At 32.8% G+C, this 25,457-nt stretch overlaps 1 protein-coding gene across 1 annotated transcript; it reads right to left on the bottom strand.

The window, feature by feature from the left end:
* Positions 1–11,083: 11,083 nt before the first annotated feature.
* Positions 11,084–14,777, bottom strand: LOC112708922 (pollen receptor-like kinase 3). Its single transcript, XM_072202587.1, has 3 exons — positions 13,804–14,777; positions 12,517–13,629; positions 11,084–12,043 (listed from the first exon to the last, which is right to left on the bottom strand). The coding sequence occupies exons 1-3, from the start codon at positions 14,039–14,041 to the stop codon at positions 11,301–11,303; spliced, it is 2,094 nt and encodes a 697-aa protein (XP_072058688.1). The 5' UTR covers positions 14,042–14,777; the 3' UTR covers positions 11,084–11,300.
* Between the last annotated feature and the right edge of the window lie 10,680 nt (positions 14,778–25,457).

Here is a 25,457-nt window from a genome sequence, read left to right as displayed (position 1 = left end):
GCTCTCGGAATTTTATTTTGGTTTTATGTACTTGCTTAGATACTTATTATCTCCACTATATACATATATATTGTGTTGACTCCTCTTAGAGGTTGTTTTGGAGAACAGGTTCTGTAACTTTTCTTTTGGGTTTCTTTTGGGTTCCTTACTTTATATATCTATATGTATACTTCTATGCTCGGACCGGTTATCTTCACAAACCGGATCTTGGGTTTTGATATCTGTACTTTTTCCACTCTTTTGTATATACACTTGCGTTAGCTTATCCTTTATCTGTTTCGTTACGTTATCGAACGGAGTGTCGCGCTTTTCAATTTAACGATTTTGTTACCCCTTTTTCTTCAAAGGCTCCTAGTTATAAACATTTTTCACATTACTATATATACTAAATTTTATTTTTATAGATCGTAATACCTCGCAACCTCTGTTTTATGACTTAAGCATAAGGCTCTATATGGTAGGGTGTTACAGTAATCTTGCATCACTCCACAATCCCATGAACCTGCTGAAAACATACCAACAGAGCCAACAACTCCTTCTAAAATGTAAGTTCTACACAATATAACTTTCTTTCAATATTTTTTGTCTATTCTTATACTATTTTATATGTCAGCATGCAGTCATCCACCCCCTCAAGCCACTACTGCATAATGATGGTTGCCAAGGCAGCATCATTTGTAAAGCATGACTTTCCTGCGCCATCGTTCAGCCTTGAATTTCCTAAATCAATTATGGAAGATACACTGACTCAGGAGGGTCAACTGGCAGCTGAGAAGGAAAAAACTCAAGAGAGCCCGATATTGGTTGAAGAATTAAAAGAGTTGGTGGAGCAGGTTGTAAATACAGGGGTTGCGGCAGCGTTAAGTTGCTGAGGATAAAAGTCTCCCACGCCAAAAGGTGCAACCTATGAGCTTTAAAGACAAGTTCCAAACTCCTGCGAGGCGGAGCAAAATAACAGACGACCTTAAGGAAAAATGCTATGTCTAGGCCACAACTCTCAAGACCTATGACGATACAAGCAATAATGAGTAGAACATAATATTCATCTTCAACCATCAACCTCCGCTGGAAATAACAAAAGGGCACTTTACATCTTTAAAAGTCAATACATATAATAAAAGCCTGGTAATCTTAGAAAAAATTAATGGTTTTATTATGAGTTGTTGTGCCATATATGTAATAACTTTAGATTTTTTATTTTCTTATATTGTCTCTACAATGTGTCTTCTTCTAAATAAAAAGATTTTATTTTGTAATAACTTTAGATTTTTTGTTTACTGTCCTATTTTATTTTACTAATTTATTTTTGTTTTTAGCTATGATTGTGCCATTTATGTGATGAAATGGCTCGAGATAACTGAACCACAAAATATCAAAAAGGACAAATATGAATGGACAATTGGACACAGGTAACTATTTTTATAAATAGATAACTCTATATTACTTTACTAAATTAAGGGAGTTTAATAAAAGTAATTTCTTTAAATCATAGGAGGAAGTGGTTCATTTCAGAGTTGAATAAGCTTCGCTGATTCTATTTGATGAAATGAATCGACTTAGAGATAGAGCCATTCAAGAAAGTGAAGCCATCAGATTGTCCAAGCCGGCATTATTGAGTCCTTATTGTGAATTGCGTTCAGAAGATATCGACCATGAATAGTTTAAATGTCGTAAAATGTTAAAAATTATGTACTAAATTGTCTATTTGAACACATACTTTTTTAGAAATTTTATAGTTTGTGAATATTTAATCCAGCCTTTTTATAAAATTTCTTTGCAAAAATAAACTTCTATGAAGTTGTCTGTGCTGTATTCAAATGCTGTTAATTACAGGTTCAAAAAAATTCAGAGAAACAAGATTAAATAGACTAATACGCTGAATTCCTTTTATAATACATCAAAAAAATAAACAAAATACACCAGAAACACTTGCATACATATTTTTTTTTGTAAAATTTAACCAGGAGATATGAGAATTTAAAAGTTTGAATTGCTACCCTCCATAAGTATTGAATTGTCTATGTATTATATATTTAAAATAAACAAATCCCTTCAGATAGTTCAAAACACTAATTTCTAAACAAACAGCAACATCTCAATATAAAAAAAATAAAGAAAATATAAAAAAAGAGCATGCAGAATACACTCAAAAATGTTCATTGGTACACCAAAATAGTGTCACGCTACACCTGAAAAATTATCCTATGCTACTAAATCTCTGATCTGATAATTCATTACATGTCCATGATATTGGCTGGAATTTGATTGCACCACTGAACTACCGTAAAAAAGGTTCAACTTCAAAAAATAAAATCACATATTAGCAAAACTATTAACAAAAATAAACTCAATTACCCACTGTTTAAAGAACATCACTTTTACCTCGGTTAGAGCTTTCGTTTTCTTTTTCTTTGAAGCATTTGCAATCTGTTTTTCCGTCATTGAACCTAGTCTATTTTTGGGATATCCTCTTGTTCTCATGCATGGAGGGCTTTGAAAGCTCGCTAATATCTTCCAAGGAAGCATCTTTGTGAGATAACGAATATTTCTCCTTGCTTTTGGCTTTGTATTCATGCATCTCAACCATAGTATTATCGTAAGTGCAGTGCAGAATCACAGTTAGCTCCTCAGATTCTGATACAAATTCACAGATATTTTGTGACTGAAACACCAAATCGTCAAATCTCTTGCTGCTTGGATCCAACAAAGGCTCGTCGTGGTTGCTCTTGATATGTGTGAGCCTCCTCTATACATTCTTGCTCCATCGTTCCAATATATATCTCGGTGATACTTTATTTACTTGCTCAAAGCTTAACGCGCTCAAAGAGTGACGACGCAATATCCCTCTTGAATCGAATAATAAGTACTGGCATCTAACTTTAGCTGATACCCTGTCATATGTAACCGCAAACTTGTTGAATGTTGAGTTAGAAACCTGTTCTACAACTTCATATACCATATAGCCTAGAGCAGAGTACATTGATCTTGTGATACAATTCTTCTTTCCTCTGAATTGTGCTTGGACTTCCTTAAACTTCTCGTGAGTAAACACGTATTGAAAATAAATTTCTATTGAGGATTTTGTTGCACATGGTATGACGGTATGAAAATCTGCAGCATCTGATTCTCTCTCTCTGCTATCTACTTTCTAGGCAATTATCATACTATTTGACGAATTGGATAAGTGAGCTATTCTACGTAATGAACTTGTTAAAAAAATCATGCATGCTCTCACTCCTTTGTCTGCTTCTCATCCCGACCCAGAAGTGGTGATCGAGATAAACAGGAATCTATAAATGACAATCTTAGAAAGCTATGCAAAAACACCTAAATCAGAATTAACATACACCAAAAAACATGCAATTTACACCTCTGCTGCGCAGGCAAAACACATACTGAAATTAACAACATCACTTATTTCTAATAAAAAAATAACATTACCTGAAAGCCACATGTTGTCCCCAAGACCATACTTCATCAGAAAATCAATCTGATTCCTATCAAATGATTCTTTTGTAAGAGAGTTCCAAACAACATGACTTATCTCGTGTTCGATTTCTTTGTGTCGCTTGTAGCCATTTAATTTACTTGGAATCTTCTTCATGAGGTTCCAAATACACCACCGATGAATTGCTGTGGGCATACAAGCCTCAATAGCCTTTTAAATCGATGCACATTGATAGGTAAGAATGCCTTTCGGAGCATTTTCTCCCTGCAACGAAGCCAACATTCAAATAACCATTTGAATGATTGAATATCCTCGTTTTTCATCAAAGCACATTTCAGAAGTGTTGACTGATCGTGGTGATTCACCCCGACAAAAAGGACCAAAAACTAGATTATACCTGAATACGATGACATAGAAACAAAATTGTTAATCCACCGAAAGAATAACTCTTTACACCGAAAATGGTACTAAATACACATAAGCCAGAACAACATATTGCCTATTTGTATTGTAAGTGGTATCGATTGAAATAACATCTCCAAAATACTTACATGCAACCTTGCTTCTTGCATCCGTCCAAAAAGCAATCTTAATCGACTAATCAACCTCAAGTTCAAACTCAAAAAAGAAATTATGATTCTTCTCTTTCATTCTTAATAAGTATTTTCCAAATTCTTTTGTATCTTCTAGTTCCGAAACTTGTCACACTTCTCTCGTGATGTAATTTCTCATATCTTTTTCAATAAAACTTAACTCACGATGACCCCCGGCTACTGCAACAAATTATTGGTATATTTTGCTTAGTCTGATTTCGGCTTCCTCGTTATTCTCTATTGTATGTGGTACGAATATGTGTATAAAAATTCTTGCAGAACAATTTAATCCAGTTGAGGGATTTGTTTTCTCAGTTGGAGATATATTCAATTTCTATTTTTCTTCTCTACTACATGTAATCAATTGGTTCTTAATTTTCTTTCCCTTCTTATTTATGCTCTGAATTCTTGTAGAAAAACTAGCAACTTTTGATGTAGAATTTTACAATATCTTCAAGCGTGTTAAAAGTCATCCTAGCCTTTTGAACAAGCTGCTCATCAATAATGCACAGAAACTGCAAAATCCACGGAAAAATAGTCCACAGTACACCATATTAAAACCTATCCTACACCGAAGCTCATCATCAAAAATAATAATATCAGATTCAGAACTCATCATAAAAAAGAAACTAAAACGATTCAACTATATAATCATCAACTACAAATAACCTACATTATCTAGATTCAAACCACACCTCACTACTTGATTCGATTCAAAATAATAATACAATTCATCCTCGTTCAATCGAAAAGTCTGAACCTGTAAATACACCGAAAAGTCTCCACAATACACCAAAATAATTTTGATATACACGGAAACTAGAAATGTAATAGATTCATCAGAACTCCTACATTACATTCAATTCAAACCATCAACAATGAACAGCAATTTTCACAAGCAATTTTCACAACATTATTCACCTACAGAATCATAAACTACTAACGAAATTATTAACTAGAATTGAACCACACCTCAGCCACTTCATTGGATTCAAAACAATAATCTACTTTGCTCTGGTTCAATTGACAATCTAAACTTAAATCATTCATGATCTTCAAAACTGATTTCAGAGCTTGGTTTCAAAAACAAACTCAGAGAACGAAGGAAATCGAGAAAAGCAAAGAAAGAGAACGCAGAGAGAATGCGCAGAGAGAATGCACATAACAAAGGAAGAAAAAATGCAAAGAATGCAGAGATGGAAGATCAAAAATTCTAACGAAATTCGAAAAAGAAAACGAAATCCTTTTGAAAAAGGCAGTTATATATTTGCACATTGATTGAAAAATTAGTTGGATTAATGGCGCGTAAGGTGAATTAGGTTAAAAAGACTTATATCGAAAAATGACTTATATGTGAAGAATATATATATATATATATATATATATATATATATATATATATATATATATATATATATATATATATATATATTAAATTCTATTATGATTATGTTATTGTAATTACAGTAATTATATAAATATTATTAAAATTAAAATCACAATTTTTTAACATTTTGATAATATGTTTTTAAGCAACACTTTTTAAAAAGTATTATTTAACAATAAAAAAATGTTACTTTAATTTTAGTAACGCTTTTTGAAATATTACAATCAGCGTAACATAATTATATTAGAATAATAATTAAGTTTTGTGTTTGGTATATCTTTTTAAAAATAAGAATACTTTTAAAAATACTTAAGGTGAAATTTTTTAAAAATAATTTGTGTTATCTTCTAAATTTAATTCTTATACTTATGTCTATTATCATTTTTTTATTTTAAAAATTATTTTATGAAACGTAATTGTTTTTTTTGTGTTTATTAAAAAAATTAAATTTAATTTACTAAATATAAATGTTATAACTTTTTAAAAAAATTATCTTTTAAAAAATAAATTTTATAAACTAATTTTAACATATAAAAATTTTACTAAATCAAACTTATATCAGTTACTTTTACAGTTTTACCGCTTATGGGTTGGTTAATCAATCACTAATAGTCAATACTATACATTTTTAACTTATTTTCACATATAGCAATATTAAAGTCTGAATTTTAAATATAATTATAATTCAACCAAATATAATATTAATTAAAGATAAATAATTTTTATTTAAATGCATTCCAAATAATATTTATTAGAACACAATCTCTGAAATATAGTAACCAATAAACAAGAATATCTACATAATTAATCATCTAAATGTCATAATTGCTTATGTATATTCAAGTTAATCCGAATCTATCCAACTCTATTTGAGATGTGGGTGTTAGCTCAGAGAACGTTCTTGTTAATGCACGGCTATGCTTGTAAAATCTTTCTCAAAATTTCAGATTATCTAATTTGCTTACAGCTTAAAGAAAATCTCCAGAAATAAACTTAACAACCGAACATACTATTAGTTAAAAATTAATAAATTTTTTATTATATTTATAGTTATTAATTATCAAAATTCAATTTGAAATATATGAAGCTAACACTTATTTGATTATAATTTAGAAAATAAATTCTTATATTCAACCATATACATATTCAAACAAGCATTAGATGATACATTAGTAAAAATTTTAAATTATATTTAAATATATTAATTGTTAAAACTCAATTTAAAATAAAATATCGCACTAACATTTATTAGATGCAATTCGGATCGAACAAGAGATTGGTTCTCTGTTTAAACCTATATCAAACTGGTTGAACTGGTATTCTTAATTAGAACCATACCTTTAGGCTTTAGCTATTATTAGTGAAATTGATCAAGTTTTATAGTGTGTATAGATATAGTAAATATTTTTGAAGAGCATACACAAACTTTTTCACTTAAAAAGTTATTGCAGAAATCCAGAAACTATATAAAAAAAAAGGGTACAATGAGTTCTATAGCATTTGCAAAGCTTTGTTCTCTAGTTTGCTTGTTAATAAACTCGCGTCACATAAAATGTATAAAAAACATGGTTTTGTTTATGGTGGAAAAAGTAGGAGCAGGATCAATCTGGTGGCTATATTTGGTGCCGTACAAAGGGTTGTGAATTTAGAATTTTGACCTTCAACTTGTGATGCCTCGTCTCCTTTTGCAAACCGACGTCACGTCGAATTTCGAAAACTCTTGCATAGAATAGGAAAGTAAGGTGAAACTAATTTTCACATGTCACAACTATTTCGAGGTGAAGAATGTGAGGTTAATAGCCGTAGAATTTTTCGATTATACTCTTGTTTAGTGGGATAAGTTAGAGAACAATAAAAAATGAATTGGAAAAGCATTAATTCAATTTTGAGAGAAGATGAAAAAGGTCATGCGGCAGCAATTCGTACAATTTTATTACCATCAACGATCCTAAAAATTGTAACAAGACTCTAAGTCTCTAAAAGAATATTATAAGGAGATAGAGATATTATTGATCAAGGCGAATATTGAGGAGGATCCTAAAACTACCATGGCATATTTTTTTAAGTGGCTTGAATCGCGACATTACAAATGCCGTTAAACTTCACTAGTACGTATAAGATAAAGATTTGGTGAATATGACTATAAAGACAGAAAGGCAGCAAAAAGGAAAAGAGATACAAGCTTCGTCTAACTCTAATTCCAGGTAGGATTTTAGAGAAACTAAGTTTGGAGAGAAGAATGGTTTCAAGGCTTCAAATTTAAAAGAGAAGAGTGTAGACCAACAAAAAAAAAGTTCATCTAATTCCACCTTTAATTCTTCTTCTAAGCATAGAAACATCACATGCTTTAAGTGCAGAGGATTAGGCCATCATACTTCAAATTGCCTAAATAAAAGGACAATAATTTTAAAGGGAAAGGATGTGCTCTTAGAATTCAGTGACTCAGATGGGGTGATGACATGCCACATTTGGATGATGATACGAATGATGAATATGTAGTTGAGTATGTTATTAACAGAGAAACTCTCATTACTAGGAGGATTTTAAATGTTCAAACCAAGGATGATCTTCTGAAACAGTAGAAAAATATTGCTGGCAACAGATATTTCTTTATCTACCTTGACAACAAAATCACCCTTGTATTCTTATCCCTTAAAAATGTGTACTTGGAGTAGTTGAGAATGTGATTCCACAAAAAAAATTTTAGGATGTGAGAAGTCTGAAACACAAAGGCATAAATAGAGGAGTCTGAGAGAAAAAAAGAATGAGAAAAAGTCATAGTTTGAGTGAAAAAGAGAGTTGTAAGGTTGAAAATTCTATGAGAGTAAAAAAGAGTGACAGTGATAAATTAAAAAAAAAAAGTATTTTATGCAAAAGAGATATGAAGAGTGCTAGATTAAAAAAAAGAGTACTGGTATTAGTGAGGTTTAGAAAGTCATTATTACCTAACATTAAAATTTACCATGAACCACCTACCGTCTTTAATTCACTTTTAAAGAAATTTGGAGATATTTTTCGAATGAGATGCTATCAGATTTACCTCCACTAAAAGGCATTGAACATCAAATTGACCTTGTCGCTGGAGTGAATATTTCCAACCGGCCAACTTATCGGACCAACCCTGAATAAACAAAGAAGATGCAAAAACAAGTAGAGGAGCTCTTGATTAAAGGTTTTGTAAGAAAAGCATGAGTTATTGTGTTGTTTCAGTACTTTTAGTGCCCAAGAAAGATAGATCATGGAGAATGTGTGTTGACTGCAGAGCTAAAAACAAGATTACGATAAAGTATTGTCACCCTATTTCTAAATTTGATGATATGCTTGATGAATTGTAGGAATTTAGTATTTTTACTAAGATAGATTTAAGTAGTGGTTATCATCAGGGTTAATTTTAGACTCTTCTAAGGAGATTTAGCCTACTTTTAAACTAATTTATTTGGGGCCTATTTTAAACACTTTGTCAAATAATCTGATCAATTTTGATGAACAAAAATTTTTGAGTTGCTTTATGCACATTTTGTCTTGCGTGATCAAGTGAAGTGAGTGATTTTTTTTGCTTGTTTCATAAAAAAATTTGAAGAAGCAGCATAAGGTAATTCTTAGTGTTAGGTCATTCAATTTTTAGTCTTTGATCTAAGTTGTAAAGGACACGCTCTTTGAAGATCTAGTAGAAAAATTTCTTCCAATGACCTAGGTTGCGAAAAATTAATTTTTTTAGAAGTCTAGTAAAAAAATTCTTATCTATTTTCTATATTTTTTCTGTGTCTTTTCTTATTCGTTCATCTCTCATACTTCTTATTTTTTATCACCTCCTTAAGATGCCATCTTTCTAATAGCGTTCAAGTTCAAAGCTAATCTCAACAATCGTATCAACCTCACTAATACCAACACTAACGTGTAGTCCACCACTTATGCCATTGGCAGAGCATCCAATACACTGCAAACAAAGTAGTCCGCCAACAAAGTGGTCTATAAGGAAATCATACACAAAAAATACTATCTAAGTGCATCATTTTCTAACTGCATAACGGCATCTTATCCAGAGCGCAAAAATTCTCGGTGTTAATGACATTTTTTGGCAGAGATACCAGAAGAAGTAAGACATGACAACAGTCATCGTAGGATTCTTGATAGGAATAATTGTCTTTGTAATTTCTTTAGTGTGTTTTGTGGTAGCCATGAGAAGGCAAAGGAGTAGCAGCAACAGAAGAGAGAACAAGAAAGAAATAACAATCAAGTTAGGATATATAGGGTTAGATGGAACGTCGACAGTGCAGGTAGCGACAGACTTACAACGATGTAGGTGGAGCAAGAAAGAGAGTTAAAGGTGAATGTGGTGGTAGAAGGAGAAGAAAAAAGGGTTAGGATTTTGGTTAAGAGTGAGGTGAAAATAACAATGGGATAAAAGATTAAAAGATTGGACATTAGAAATAAATAGAATCAAAGTATAGATAAACATTTTTAATTTTTTTTAAATTTGGATAGTTTTATCAACTGAAATTTGTCTTTTATAAATACAACATCATTTTATTTTATTTTTGGATAGATTTATTAATGCTTAAATCTTTTAATAGTAAAAAATAATTATTTTTTTCCACCCTACAAGGCAAGAGGAAACTAAAACAAATGTACAAACACAGAAACACTGTTATCTTCCTTTTTTATTGTGAAACTCCTGGGAGTTGTGGGGAAAAAAAAGAGAGAAATAGCAAAACAATTGTCAAAACTCAACAATAATGACTAGTATCAGTTACATTTCATTAAATAGCTTACATTTATTTAATTTTAATTTTAAATGCACTCATTCTTAATTAACTATATTTTTATTTAACTATAAAATTTATTTAATATTTACAAATTAAAAAAAGAATTTTTTTTATTAATTATAATTTTTTTTATAATTATATGATATCTATTAGTATTTTTTTAATAAATACTTATAATATATAATAATAGGTATAAACTAATTAATAAATTATTAAAATTTAAAAATAGTAATTATTTTAATATAAAACAAAATATAAATATTTATAATAAAAAAATAATAAAATTTTATATAATTAATTAATTAATTATAATGGATCAATCGATTTAATAAATAACTCAACAGTAAAATCAATAACCTAATGATGATTCAGTATTCTAGCTAACTAAATCAATTACCGGTTCGATTTTGATAACTACGCAATTTTCTAGTGATCTCAATGTTATTTTCACACAATTCCTTTCGAAAAATATTTGATTCTTTGTATGGGAACGCTGAATTTTGGCAATAATATTTGATTGTTGACATGTTTATTCTTAATCTTCACCAATAATGTTGTCCTTATTGTTGACGTCATTGAAGGACAAAAACTCAATTTTCTAGTGCAAGTGGTGACTGAATTGGGTTCTTACGATTAAAACCCATATTTATGAAAGAGCTCCAAAATTATTACCAATTTCATTATCGATCTTGGTCTTTTAAGAATACTTTCACCATTTTAGAGAGCTCCAAAAACGATTTTAAAGCAGTTTACGTATATAGCTTTATCCTATAGTCCTATGGTTACAAATAATTAAACTTGTTACATATAAAACTTAAGCATGTCCCTAATCTACAAAAGCTTGAATTCAAAGAGAAAGTATATATAGGATAAATATGGGGAAATAAGATACTAAAAATGCCCTGCACATAAAATATTAGTCATTAAATTAACAACTATATGTTTATATATATTTACACTTCTTATGTTTTATATTTCAATACATATTCAATATAAATAACTAACTACTAGGTGATATTTTATGTACATATAATATAATTTATAAAATTCACTCAATAATAAATCAACATGAATTTTAGATATATAAATTTTTTATTTTTAGTTACTTAGGCTGTTGTATTATATGAGGAGAAGGAGCCAAATTCATAATAGTCTTGGCTTCCAAAGCTTTCTGAACCATCCATATGTCTCTTCTGATATTCCTCACCTTGTCCTTGATTCCATGACATATTGGAATCTGCAAAGCCATCTTTGAGAGATGTTACGACCTCTGTTGTTCCACTCTGCCTTGCTACCTCTTCTATTCTTGTTATGGCCTCCTTGATATCGATTCGTTGTTTGGGGTTACTTTCTGTGCAAGCAGCACCTACATGAAGAAGTTGGACCATTTGGCCTATTGAAATTTTGTTGTTTGCAATCTGAGGATCAAGCAACTCTGACTCCCTTCCCTCAGAAATTGCTGACGTAACCCATTCGACTATGTCGGTTCCGCCCTTCTTGTTACTAAGATATTGAGAAGGGAATTTTCCGGTGAGGATCTCGAGTATAACAACTCCAAGACAATACACGTCACTTTTATGCGAAACTTGGCCTCGTGCGGCTTCTGGAGCCTTATAAGCAAAAAGAGCTTGTGTTGCAGTAGAAGGATTAACCATTTGGCTAAATCCATAATCTACAAGCATTGGCTGGTAATCTGGTCCTAATAAAACATTGCTAGACTTGAGATTGCCATGGGGTACATTAGAAGAAGCTAGTTCTGTGTGAAGATAACGCATCCCTTCAGCGATTCCCCTTACAATCTTTAAACGTGCTGGCCAATCCAATTCAGCATGAGATGGTCCCCTGTCACCTATAAGAAATATAAAACTTAGAAATAATATTTATATACCAAGATAACCCCAACATAGGGTAGGTTTTTGTCCGTCTAATTAAGGATCACTTTTAGTTACTTATTTCCTGCAATGGTTAGGGAATTTCTTTCACTCCTCTTTTTGTCTATCGTTGTAATTATCCATGCTATCAAACACAAATTGTGATTTTCATTTTTGTGCGACTAATTTTTCTTGTACTAATTATAAAGATATTTAAGATTTAGAATACTAACTAATAATACACGATACAAAAAATTTCTTCACATATTTATCTATCTTATTTTTCAAATCCTTGATCTAAATTATCTCTCCATCAAAATTATAAAAATTTTACTCTTGTTACAAAATTTATGTCCATAATACATTAAATTAATTGCAAACTATTTTATACAACTAACATATTCAATAGTAAAATCACAATAGAAATTATGAGCTAGGTATGAAGTGTTACCATGAAGCAAAAACAATAGACTGCTCCCAGGGACATACTCGGACATAATTAGTTTCTCATCCTTTCTGAAATGGTAAGCCAAAGGGGTCAAGATATTCAAATGTTTTAGCCTCCCAAGCCTACAAATCTCAGTATCAAAACTTTTTTTCTCCAACGCATTCATCTCCCTTGTCCTCTTCACCACCACCGCCACCCCATTAGACATCACAGCCTTATAACAAGACCCAAGCCCACCATTTCCTAGCACTTCCGCCGCCGCCTTCATCAAATCTGACAACCCAAAAACCCCCTTCTCATCATTCACAACCACAAGCTCCCCTACCCCCTTGCTTCCTCCATGACAAGATCCCCTCTTACTTGATCCTTTTCTGCTAACTACCGTCGTCACAGCTGGTACCCCTTCTCTTTTCACCGGCTGACTCACCTGAACCTCCACGGACTCTCCAGCAATACTACCGTTGTTTCCAAACCTGCCAAACTCCTCATTGTCCTTATTCCGCTTCGACCGGACAATGAAGAAAACAATAAGCGCCACAAGCAACAAGCTCGTTAAGGCAAAGCCAGCAATCTGCAGTTTGTTGTTCCAGCTCCCATTCGTCACAGGTAGGGGAATAACCGTCTCTTCTGGAAGCTTCTCACATGGCTTCCCAATCGTTTTGCCACAAATACCATCATTTCCTGCGAAAGAACTCTCATCGAACTTCGACAGAGCCTGTGGAACTTCACCTTCCAATTTGTTATATGACAAATCGAGGTCCACCAATGAAGGATTCGCAAGATTTGGGATGTTTCCACTAAACTGATTATTCTCCAGATGCAACTCAACAAGCTGAGGGATCTCGGCTAATGATGCTGGGATTTGACCTGTGAATTCGTTGTTAGAAAGCCACAATTTCTTCAGAGACCTCATTCTCTGAAAATAATCTGTGGGAATATTCCCAGAGAATTTGTTTCCTGACAAATACATGGCCTTCAAGAATCCTATTCTGTTGAGCTGCGGAATTGAACCTGAGAAAGAGTTGTTCACAAGGCTAATGGTTCTGAGATTCTTGAGTTCGAGCAATGTATCAACGTCTATTTCACCCAATAGCCCCATTCCTCCAAGACGAAGCCCTGAGAATTGGTAGAGAAATCCTTAAGGACATAAAATATGAAATCGGAACAAGATTTAAATAGTTTAAATCTAAATTGATTGACTTAATACAAATTTTATAAAATGCATTGACTTATTTAAAGTTATAATATTGGAAGATTTTAAGAGTTAAATCGAGGTTTTAGTGATTATGCCTGAGACTAATCCGTTGACGCAGACAACACCATCCCATTGATGGTCTTTAGAGCATGGAACAGAGTTAGCCACCCAACTACCCAACGCTTGGGCATTGGAGAATGAGTTTTTGAGGGTCAGCAAAGCTTCAGCTTCTGACATGGAAAATGTCACTGCGACGTGGATGACTACGGTGGTGAACATATAGTAGAAGAGGAGAGTTGGCCGGAGGCCGGTTATTGCCGGAGCTACGGCCATTACTTTTTGCTGAAATTTGATGTTTCGGAACGTATTGGCTGCTATGGAACGTGGATGCGAATTTCTGTCTGGTCATTTTTTCATGCGCTACTTTTTCGTTTCTCCTTTACTCTTGTGACCCCTACATGTATGTGTGTGTAGGATTTTGCTATTGAGATATTACAATAGGGCCTCACACGAAACCAAAGGAGGGTCATGGATTCTCGGGAGACAAGTTTAAAATTTTCGTTGAACAAGTCAAAGCATGTTAAGTGAAAGTTTTTATAATTTTTTATTGGATAAATTACTACCTAATGTATCGGAAAATCATATCACTCGCTTGAAATATGTGAATCACAAAAAATCCCCCCAAAATATAGTAAGTGTTATAAAAATAACTAAACTTAAACTAAGTTGTTTTTTAATAATGGTGTCTAATATTTATTCCTAGGATTTAAAAATAAAAAAAATAAACTCTACTTTATTTTATTTTTATTTTTAGATAAATTAAATGAAAATTTTATAAGCTTCGAAGACTCTACCATCATAATAAGATAAAAGCTCGCAATTATTTAATTACTTGTTGTATGATATTTTTAAAACAAATTTTAGCTAGTAAAATTTCTGGCTCAATTCCCTATTGTGAATCCTAATTATCCAATTGAAAGTTAAATTCCTAAATTGCCTTTATAATCACTATTAGTATTGACTATTGTCAAAATTTGAGAGTCTACGTCATCATTCAGAAATAAAACCCTTTTTCTCTGTTGCCATTACCATTAAAGGTCTTCACTGATTGTGTGCACTTGTTCTTCATGCGATTGTTGTTGCTGTGACGACTTTTGCGGTTTCCTAGGGTTCACCTACACAAGTATGGCTCCTTCTTTCTTAGCTTCTTGTTGCTCAACAAAAAGCATTAGTTGCCATCAGAGCTTTAACTTTCCAAACACAACACACGTGATTCGCGGCATTTTAGTTTGATCGTTTTCTATTTGATCTTCCTCCAATATTTTTATATATTTTAATTTTAAATAAATAGTTATTTTTTATTATCATAATTCAAATACCGATAAAACTAATTATAAAAAATTGAAATTAATCTAATGCCCATAAAAGATATTATCTGTTTGACAAAATTAGACTTTTTTTTGCATATAAAAAAAATATTTGTCTTATACAATAAGATGGATGTTTATAAAGTATTTACACTATTATGATACCGATACAAAATGTAACCTACGATTAGCTTTTTTGCAAGTTGCATTTTGTTTTAAAAAAAATATTTTTAAATTTGCAAAAGCAAAACGCTCATTTTTTTCCGTTTTGAAAACATAAAACGCAGGTTGTGTTTTGTTTTTTCAATTTTTTTTTCCGTAAAACCTGCAAAACACAAGTTGCATTTTATAAAGTGTAGGCTGTGTTTTACTTAAATAAAATATTTTAATTCGAGAGCGTTGCCTATAAATACCATTGTCATTCATCTCTCTTTCATACTTGTGGATTTTTTTGTGTGACAATTAGTAGTGTCAAATAATTTTTGATGTGGTGAGGTGAGGTTGAGACTATGGAAGGTATTGCAAATTTGCAAGTGCATTATAACGGTGAGATCTTACCAAACACAAGTGAGGGAGTGACTTTTATTTGTGAATATCTGGTTTCTTTTGCTATTCCATGCACTATCAGTTTTGCAGAGTTGCAAAATGGTCTTTGTGAGAATATACAAAGTCACATTTCGAAAAGGGTGAGCAATATTTTATACAGAAATCCTATACAAATATTTGGTGGGCTAATACAATTTCAAATAATGTCCATCACTGACGATGCATGTATGCAGGAGATGTTCTATATTCATCAACAAACCATATTTCAAATGCCGATGATAGAGTTGTATGTTGAGTTTGAACAACATTTGGGACTGGATGCGGTTGGTGATGAGGTGAATATGGATGAACTCGGGAATATAGATTGGGTTAAAGATAACAACAACAGTAAGACGAATTCGAAGCCAACTACGAAATCGATGATGAAAACTATGACAAATACGAGGCAGGCAATCCAGCGGTGCAAAATGAAGCAACTGCAATTGTCAACTTGCACCCCTTAGGTGTTCTATCTTTTATGCGAACTCTGGATCTCGCAGCCATGTATGCTTTGGAGTTTTTTTAGTATGCAAATATGTTTACGTTATGTTTATTAATTAAAGTTACCATTACTGTTTCTTCATTCAGCCTTGACCGACTAATGGTGGTTTGCATTTGATAGGTGAAGGCAATGATGTGGTAGAAGATGGTGAGTTTAGTATCGAAATAGAATTTTGTTCTAGAGAGTCGGTGATCTCTATAATCAAAAGCTACACTATCGTTAAAGGAGTTGATTACACTGTGTATGAGTCAAAGCTGTAAACATTCTACGCAAAATGCAAATAGTATGGTACATGATGTGATTGGCTTATCCGAGCTACCTTGATTCGAAAGAAAAGTTATTGGGAGATCAGGAGTTACAATGACAAACGCACGTGCACCATAGGGATGATTTCACATGATCATGCCAAGTTAGACTCAGACATGATTGCAGATATTATCAGGTCGTTGATTGAAGCAAATCCATCGATAAAGGTGAAATCTATTATTGAAAAAGTTTAATCTAGGTTCAACTACACTGTAAGTTACTAAAAGGCTTGGTGGCAAAAGTCTGTTGCAAAAATTTTTGGTAATTGGAAAGTTTTTTATCAGACTCTGTCAACGTGGTTAAAAGCAATGACCACCTTCATGCCAGGTGGATAGTACACACTTTTATAGAAAATATAAATATGCACTTTTAGTTACAGCTGTACAAGACGGGAACCAAAACATTGTGCCGATTGCTTTTGTGATCATAGAGGATGAGACAGCAGATGCATGGAAATTTTTCCTCACTAATATATGAAGATATGTTATTACCCGAGATGGCGTGGGCATTATTTCTGACTGCCATAACTCCATCGAGGCAGCAGTGGCTCATAGTAATGGTCCATGGGAATTGCCAAGAGCGTGGCACATGTTCTACTTCAAACACATTGGATCTAACTTCTTAAGAAAATTCAAGGTTCCCTACTTACATAAACTTGTGGTTAACATAGGTATCTGAATTTGCTATTATGACTTTATTCTTAGTCATTTATGGTGTCTGTTTATGATAAAACGGTTTGTTTTATTGGCTATTCTAGGACGGAGTAGAAGTACAACAAAATCTACCAAAGGCTTAAAGAGCGGGGTGAGGCATAAACAAATTGTTTACTCGGAAGAGTGTCGAGGCTCATGAGTGTGTTTGCGAAGAATTCACGTATTCGGAATTCGCCATTCAACAAGTTTAAGAAAGTTTTTGATGTGCAGGAAATATAGTTGTCAACCGGTTCGACAGGCGCAATGAGATGGTTGAGGTTCATGAAATTTGAGACAGTTTTATATACACTATTAATCTTGTGCAATGACATTGCGATTGTGGTCATTTCCAGGTTAAACGACTTCCATGTCACCACGTTCTTGCATGTTGCAGCAACGAGCGTCTTGATTGGCAAGTATACGTACATGACGTATACAAGATGTCCGAAATTTGTAAGGTCTAAAGATGTGAGTTTGTTCTGATGGGTGACCATCTACGTGGCCTAGATATGATGGAGCGAAGGTGATCACCAGTTGGACATAGAGGCATGCGACTAAAAGACGATCGCAATCAACCCGCTACTTGAATAATATGGATTTGTGGGATATGCACGCTCCTCGCCGGTGTACTTTATATGGACGAAAGGGACATAGCCGTAGTCGATATTCTCAGCGCACAGGTCCAAGATCTGGTGGAGGTAAATAGCGGCTAAACTTTCCTAGTGTAGTTTTCACTTTTTTATGTAATTTTTTTATGTTAACTTATATATGTAACTTGTTTACGTATTTAAGCGTGTGCAGTTTTTTACGTATGTGTTAAAAAAATCAAACTTGCAATAATAAAGAATAGAACAAACAGAAACGTCTAAATATAAAATCAATTGTGTACACTAATAAAGACAATAATAAAAAGAAACGTCCAATGATAAAATCAAACGTACAATAATAGTACGTACATTGATCAAGACAAGAAATAGAGATCAAATGCACTAGGTTATTTCTTTGCAAGCAACTTCGTCGCTTTCTTCAAATAATACGATGGGATGTATTTCTTCGGGGGAGCAATCATTGTACGTAGATTATATAGACAATCCTCAGAAGCACTCGCATCCTGACCACTAGGTTCACCACCCCCATAAGCATCAAAAGCACCAACATCCGGCATGCTGGCTCTGCTAGTGTCATAAATACCAGAAGCACTCATGTCCAAAACATTCGCTCCACCACTTAATACTCGTGCTGCATATCAGCCTCTCCGAACCCATCATCCTCCTACAAATATTTGTTCAAATCAATTAGTACGGAAGCACGAGGTGGTTCAACCGCACGCACTGATTCGGAAACACGTGGAGGTTCAACAGCACGCGGTGGTCGATCCATGAAAAAGTCACTAGCATGACCTAATACAAAGAGATGATATGGTTAAGTGGGAGCTAGTACAGGCTCCAAAAAAGGTGGGGGGCTTGGGGGTTGGTGATGCAATGCTAAGGAACACAGCGCTCCTGTTTAAGTGGTGGTGGCGGTTTTCAAAGGAGGATTGCCCGCTGTGGAAGAAGATTGTTTGTTCGTGTAACAAGTTGAACCCGAATGTAATGTTGGCAACTCAGCCTTTACAAGTAAAAGGAGGGCCTTGGAAGGACATCTGTCAGCTGAATATAAAAGAACCGCGGATTCGGGATAAAATGGTAAGTGGACTGGCAATGGAAATAGGCAATGGTATGCAAACCTGATTTTGGGAAGATAACTGGATTCAAGGGGGTGTTCTCAAAGGGAGTTATCCGAGACTATACTCTATCTCAAGCCAGCAAGGACTTCTAATTGGGGACTGTGGCTTTTGGGATGGGCTTGATTGGATTTGGAATTTCCAATGGAGGAGGGAGTTGTTCCAATGGGAGCTAGAACTTGTCAATCAGCTGCATGAGAGGTTAAGGCTAGTGATGTTGTCATCAGGTCGGGAGGACAGCGTGGTCTGGAAGTTTGACAATAAAGGTGTTTTCTCTACTCGTTCTGTGATACAGGCTATACAAGCGGAGACTCTTTCGGCTGAAATAACGAGTTATAGTTTCACAAGCTCCGTTTGGAAAGGTTTTGTTCCTCCGAGGATTGAGCTATTTGGGTGGTTTGTGCTAGTTGATCGAGTTAACACCAAGGAGCGGCTGGGTAAAATAGGAGTCAACATTCTGGGGGATAGTTTGTGTGTAATGTGTACTAAGGAATTAGAATCTGCTGAGCATTTATTCCTTAGGTGTGAAGTAGCTTGGCAGGTGTGGTGTAAGTGGTTGAGGTCATTAGGTAGAGAGTGGGTGATCCCTGGAACCATTAGGGAAATGTTTGAAAGCTGGCATGGCTTGCATAATAGACAACAAGGGCAGCAGATGTGGATGACAGTGTTCTTTGCAGTTATTTGGAACATCTGGTTGGAACGGAATGCACGAATCTTTAAGAATACAAGAGCAAGCCTGGAGGTAATCCACACAAAGACGGTGATGAGCTATACAGAATGGCGTGGTGGTGATTCTGGGGGAGGCTGTTGATAGGTCTGGGGTGTTAGGTGTTGGTTTGGTTGGTAGCTCGTTGTGTGTCTTCTTCTTTATTTTATGCTCCACTTTAATGTGTTGAGCTTTCTATGTTTCAAAAAAAAAAATACAAAGAGATGATCAAAATACGGCTCAGAAGCAGCAGGCCTTTGTTGAGATAGCTAAAATAAATAATCGGTGTCTCTCAGTACCTGTGACAAATTGATGTCGTCAAATATAACCAACGAACTGAAGTGGCCTTCTCCTGGAATTACCATTCGTGGTATGTACGGCTCTGCTGGTAGCTATGGTTGTGATGGTAGTTTCGGCTCATAAGATGGAACTGATGTTGTTGCTCATAATGATGTTGGCCATAGGCCAGTACCTGATATTGTTGCTCATATGTCGGTACCTGAAATTGTTGCTCATAATGCAGAACCTGATACTATTGCTCATAAACTGATATCTGATAATGTTGCTCAAAAACCGATACCTGATACTGTTGCTCATAAGGGAGAAATGGTTGTTGTTGCTTGTAAGGGAGATATGGCTGCTGAGGTCCAGGTGTTGGCGGGGTTGTGCCTGTGGTTCATTCACCTCGGGGTTTGCATGCGGAACTCTATCTAACAACCTTAGATGATTGCTGTACCGCTGTGTGTACCAATCATAGTACACCGAAAGAGGTTGAAAGTCTTTGATTACATCTCCTGGTTACAGTATTTAGCGCTTAGAAATCCACATATTAACCCAATGACCATTCCTTTCCCTCTAGTCATGGTTTTGTGTACCGATCAGCTGCCTACAATGAGCATCTCCAATCTGGAATGCTTCTTCTATTGGAAGTTGTAGACGCCCAAATTGGCGTCTCACTCGGTCTGTTAGGTGCCATTTTATACACTTGAATGATACTAACAGAGACTTTGTGGAGCACACTAACAGATTTACGGGTAGGTCATTAGGAACCACCACTCTCATATATGACTGCCATATAAATTAGAAATCAATTAATACAACGGCAATCAATTAAATTATTAAACATAATAAACTTCTTAACAAAATGTCTTAAAACGTACTTTATTGACTCTCATGTCATCTAGTTATTGCCTAAAGTGCGTCGTAGACCTTCGTGTATATCTTGGTAGCCGATACCAATGACTCCACCTAAATCAGTTTAGAATGGTTATAATCAACATAATAACGTATAATAATAATAATAATAATAATAATAATAATAATAATAATAATAATAATAATAATAATAATAATAATAATAATAATGACGATAACCATTACTGTTGTCCAATTGAAACACCAACTACTGGAAGCTCATTGCGAGGAACAAGTGCTATAAACGGCATACGCTCCCATGTCCAAACAAAAAGCAAAATAAGGGGGTCATCCATCTCTTTAAAGTTCTATCGCGATGCATGACACAATGACCTATACAGATGTGCCAAACTAGCTGCCCCCAACTGTAGCTACGAATGTGATGAAAATCTCGAAAAATAGGTAAAAACTTCAAGTTTACAGAATTCGTCGACTTGTCTGAAAACACAATAGTTCCAAGTAAGCAAAATATGTGAGCCGGACATATATACCGCCGATCGAACCCAAGGTGTCTAACGGTTCGATGTCTTTGCATTGCCGAACTTATGTTAGGTTTACTTTTCCCCATATGTGATCGTCCGGACCGGGCATCCTATCAGAAACGGCTAAGTAGTTCTCAACCAAGAACTCATGACTGTTGTCCGTTTTGCCCGTCACGAACTCCCCATTAGGTCAAGAATATGTGTCATAACTTCTAAACTGACAATCACTTCGCCGACTAAGAAGTGGAACATATGATTTTCAGGTCCTTATTGCTCCACCAAAGCACTCAATAGTGCAAAATATCCCCTCAATTTGTCTATTCACAAAATGCGATAGAACCCAATTGATACAGAGGCAACTACAGTTATTTCTTTATAATTTTTTAGTAGATTAAATTTTTTAGACAATAAATTTCCGTTAGTCTTTAGATAATAATAATAATAATAATAATAATAATAATAATAATAATAATAATAATAAAAAAGGTAACGAGACTTCACACAACAATAATAATATATAGCAGTAGTAGTATTTAATAGTAGTAACTACACCTAATAATAATAATAATAAAAAAAAAACAACCTTTTGTTATAATAATAATAATAATAATAATAATAATAATAATAATAATAATAATAATAATAGTAACGACACTGCACACAACAATAATAATAATAACAGTAGTATTTAATAATAATAACTACATCTACTACTACTACTACTACTAATAATAATAATAATAATAATAATAATAATAATAATAATAATAATAATAATAATAATATATTAACAGCAACATTAATAGCAGTAATAATAATAACATAATAATAAATACTCAGTAGTGTACTAGTACTACTAATAATGTTAACAGTAATAATAATATAACAGCCGTGTACTTCTACACAACATAATAATAATAATAATAATAATAATAATAATAATATAAAAAATTTATATATTAAGAATTATCTAAATGTTTAACAATATGCTCTTCAGTTAATGTAAAATTACGAATTATTTTATTTAAATTAAATTTAAAAAATAAAAATAAAAATTTGTGTTGATGAAAAACAAATTTAAGTTCTTCACTTTCTCTACATGATGAAATTACAAAATGCAAATCATGAGTGATGAAGCGATAGGTATATAAACGAGAAAAAAGAGAAAAAAACAATTAATATTTTTGACACGTGTCGCACATGTATCGGATTGAAGGATGGTGCATCTATAAAATGCAGGTCGGGCTTTGATCTCGTCACCTAAAAAACACCAGTTCCATTTTGCATGGTCCTGGTCAAAGGACAGAAACGTTTTGTCCATGCAACCCATGTTTTGCAGAGGATATTTTCTTCTTCTTTTTCTATTTAGGGTAAAACGCAAGTTGCATTTTGCAGATAGTGTTTTCTTTTTTTCGTTTAGTGTAAAACGCAACTTGCATTTTGTAGATAGTGTCTTCTTTTTTTTTTTTTTCATTACTAGCAAAATACAGATTGCGTTTTGCAGGCCTGTAAATGTACATGTCTACAGTTCAACATAATACACCATGATACAATATGTATAAATAATACTTTTTTTCCATTTTTAAATTATTTTCTGACAAAATTAACTATACGTTAACTTTGAATTAACACTGTTAATAAATTCCATTAATCTTCTTTTTAATTTTCTATTTTTTCTTCTCTGTCATTCTCTCTTTTTCCAATTTTATCACCATTGTTGTCACCACTATCACCACCACCTCTTTTCACCTTCTTCTTACTTTCCTTCTTTAAAAAAAATTCGAATAAAATTTTACTCAATGAATCATCATCAATTTATTAGAATTTTAATCAAATTTTACTCATATAAGCACATTCAACACAAGGAATCAAATCATCCATAAACTCTAAGTTCAGACAACTTCTCTTACATTACTTTGCGTTTTTTTTTGTGTGCATTTTTTTCTTCTTCAATCTGCATAGGCGGATTAGATATTAAGGAAGACTACAAATTTAGTTTGTATAGTAGATGAGGTCAATGACAATAAGAGTTACTATCGTGGTTACTGCTGAGGTGTAAAAGAGAGAAACTGAAAGCATGCAGGTGAGAGAGAGGTGGGGAGGCAAAGAAAACGGAGGGAAGAGAGAAAAAGAGAAAAGAAGGAAAAGAAAGAGGTAGAAAAAAGAGGCGAGGAGATAGAGACAATAGGAGAGAATGTTATTGTTGTTTCTAAGATAGATAATGACAAAGAGGGATAGAGAGATAGAATGAAGAGATAATGGCGTTGCTATTGTTATTCTTGATATTTGTTTTTATTGTAATTTGTTAGGAGTAATTGTCCTGTTACCATATGTTTGAGGTAGAATAATAACAGAAATTGAGACTATGTGATAGTAGTGATGATGTAGTGACCAACAAACGTGACAGTGGTAGAAAGAAAATGAAAGAGAATAAAAAGAAATATGATAGAATTTGAATAAAAGAGGATGGAGATGATGATAAAAAAAAAAGAGAATAATAATAGTATTTTAAAATAAAGTTGAAATATAGTTAATATTTTGTTAATTTTATCAAATAGATGATATCTTTTGTGGATATTAAATTAATTTCAATCTATTATGATTAGTTTTGTCAGCACTTGAATTTTAGATAATCAAAAGTGATTATTTACTTTTTAATTTTTTTAAAAAAAATCTACATATATATAAGAATGACAAAGGATGGATAAGGACAAATTTTTGCACTATCTCACTCGGTCTCGTCCTATCTGATAATAAAATTTTGCATCTTAATTTGCTCATTTTGTCTATACTACTTTTGTATACCGAAATTTCAATTTTGTCTCATTTTGAATATAAATCCATTTTACACAGAATTAAGTAATTATCCATCTTAATCAATTAAGTTGTATTTGGTTATGAGAACAGAACAAAGCAAGACAAGATAAGACACTGAAAACAAAATACAAAGAAAAAACACAAAAATGATTGTGCTTGTATTTTGTTTGTTAATAAACTAAAACAAATTATAAAAGTCTAATTTATTCTTATTTTTTTATTCAAAAAATTTAGAAAGAAAAATATAATAATAAAAAATATAATTACAAAAAATTAACAAAAATAATAAAAAATAAAAATAAGCGGTGTATTTTGTTAGGGTCTCTGTGTTCTTTTCTATCCAAATAAACACAAAATACACTAATTCAGTATCTCTAGATACAAGGGCGGAGTTAGAGTAATTTTTAGGAGGGGACCAACATAAAAGTATAATATTAGAAGAAGAAAAAATTAAAATTAAGAGGGGGCTAATATAAAAATTAATGACCTTTATACATTAAAATTTTTTATTTAGGGGGGGCCATTGCTCCTCTTCTCTAATACTTGCCTTCGTTCCTGTCTAGATATAATATTTTTATTCATATTTTATCTATCAAATATGATTTTATATCTTTATGTCTCTATTTTAATATTCTATATCTATAAACAAACGTAACCTTAGAAGTTAAATTGGATATCGGTAAATATAAATTATACTATTATTCTTAATTATGTAAATTTTTTTATTCTTGTTTTTGTTTGTGTAAATATTATCATTTGAAAATATACTAATAGAATTGTCAATCAACATTAATTATAATTTTCTGCAGAATAGTGCATTATGATGCATGCTGTATTTGGTTTAGCGTGAATATTAATGCTTATTTTTTTTTTTTGGTTGCCCACGGTATTCCCTAGTCCAACAGATCAAGGATTAATCCGTCGCAGATCAGAACTCCATTTAAGGGTTTACCGCTGGCCAATGGGTTAAATGCTTACTTTGATGCCTCCATAGTCCATAGTCCATAGTCCATAGTCCGTACATGTTTTGGGTACTCTTTTTAAGTTTTAATGAGTTCTGACCCAAAAAAAAAAAGTTTTAATGAGTTAAAATAATTCTCTATAGAATTGTGATTAACAGATTGGTAAGATAGGCATTAAACGTATTGACATTAGAAGAAGAATTTGACTTATTGTTTGTAAGAAGCATTTTAAATCATTAAATCCTCAAAGACTGAAATAACACATCAAATTCATACCAAATTGAATTTTAACTAAGTTGTTTTCATTCTATTAAACACGTTTGAAATAAATTAGGGTTAATTTATTTAGCTATGACATACAGAAGCCTGATATATATATATATATATATATATATATATATATATATATATAT

This window comes from Arachis hypogaea, chromosome 9 (assembly GCF_003086295.3).
Source record: "Arachis hypogaea cultivar Tifrunner chromosome 9, arahy.Tifrunner.gnm2.J5K5, whole genome shotgun sequence".
Lineage (NCBI taxonomy): Eukaryota > Viridiplantae > Streptophyta > Magnoliopsida > Fabales > Fabaceae > Arachis > Arachis hypogaea.
The sequence above is the reverse complement of the archived record's forward strand: the minus strand, read 5'-3'. Positions and strand labels throughout refer to the sequence as shown.

Bases quoted from the DNA above. Each gene is read 5' to 3' on its own strand.
- LOC112708922 (XM_072202587.1), bottom strand. From the start codon at position 14,041: ATGGCCGTAGCTCCGGCAATAACCGGCCTCCGGCCAACTCTCCTCTTC. The intron at 13,630-13,803 runs GCATAATCACTA...ACCAATTCTCAG, and splicing joins CGTCAACGGATTAGTCTCAG to GGCTTCGTCTTGGAGGAATG. The intron at 12,044-12,516 runs GTAACACTTCAT...TATTTCTTATAG, and splicing joins TCTATTGTTTTTGCTTCATG to GTGACAGGGGACCATCTCAT.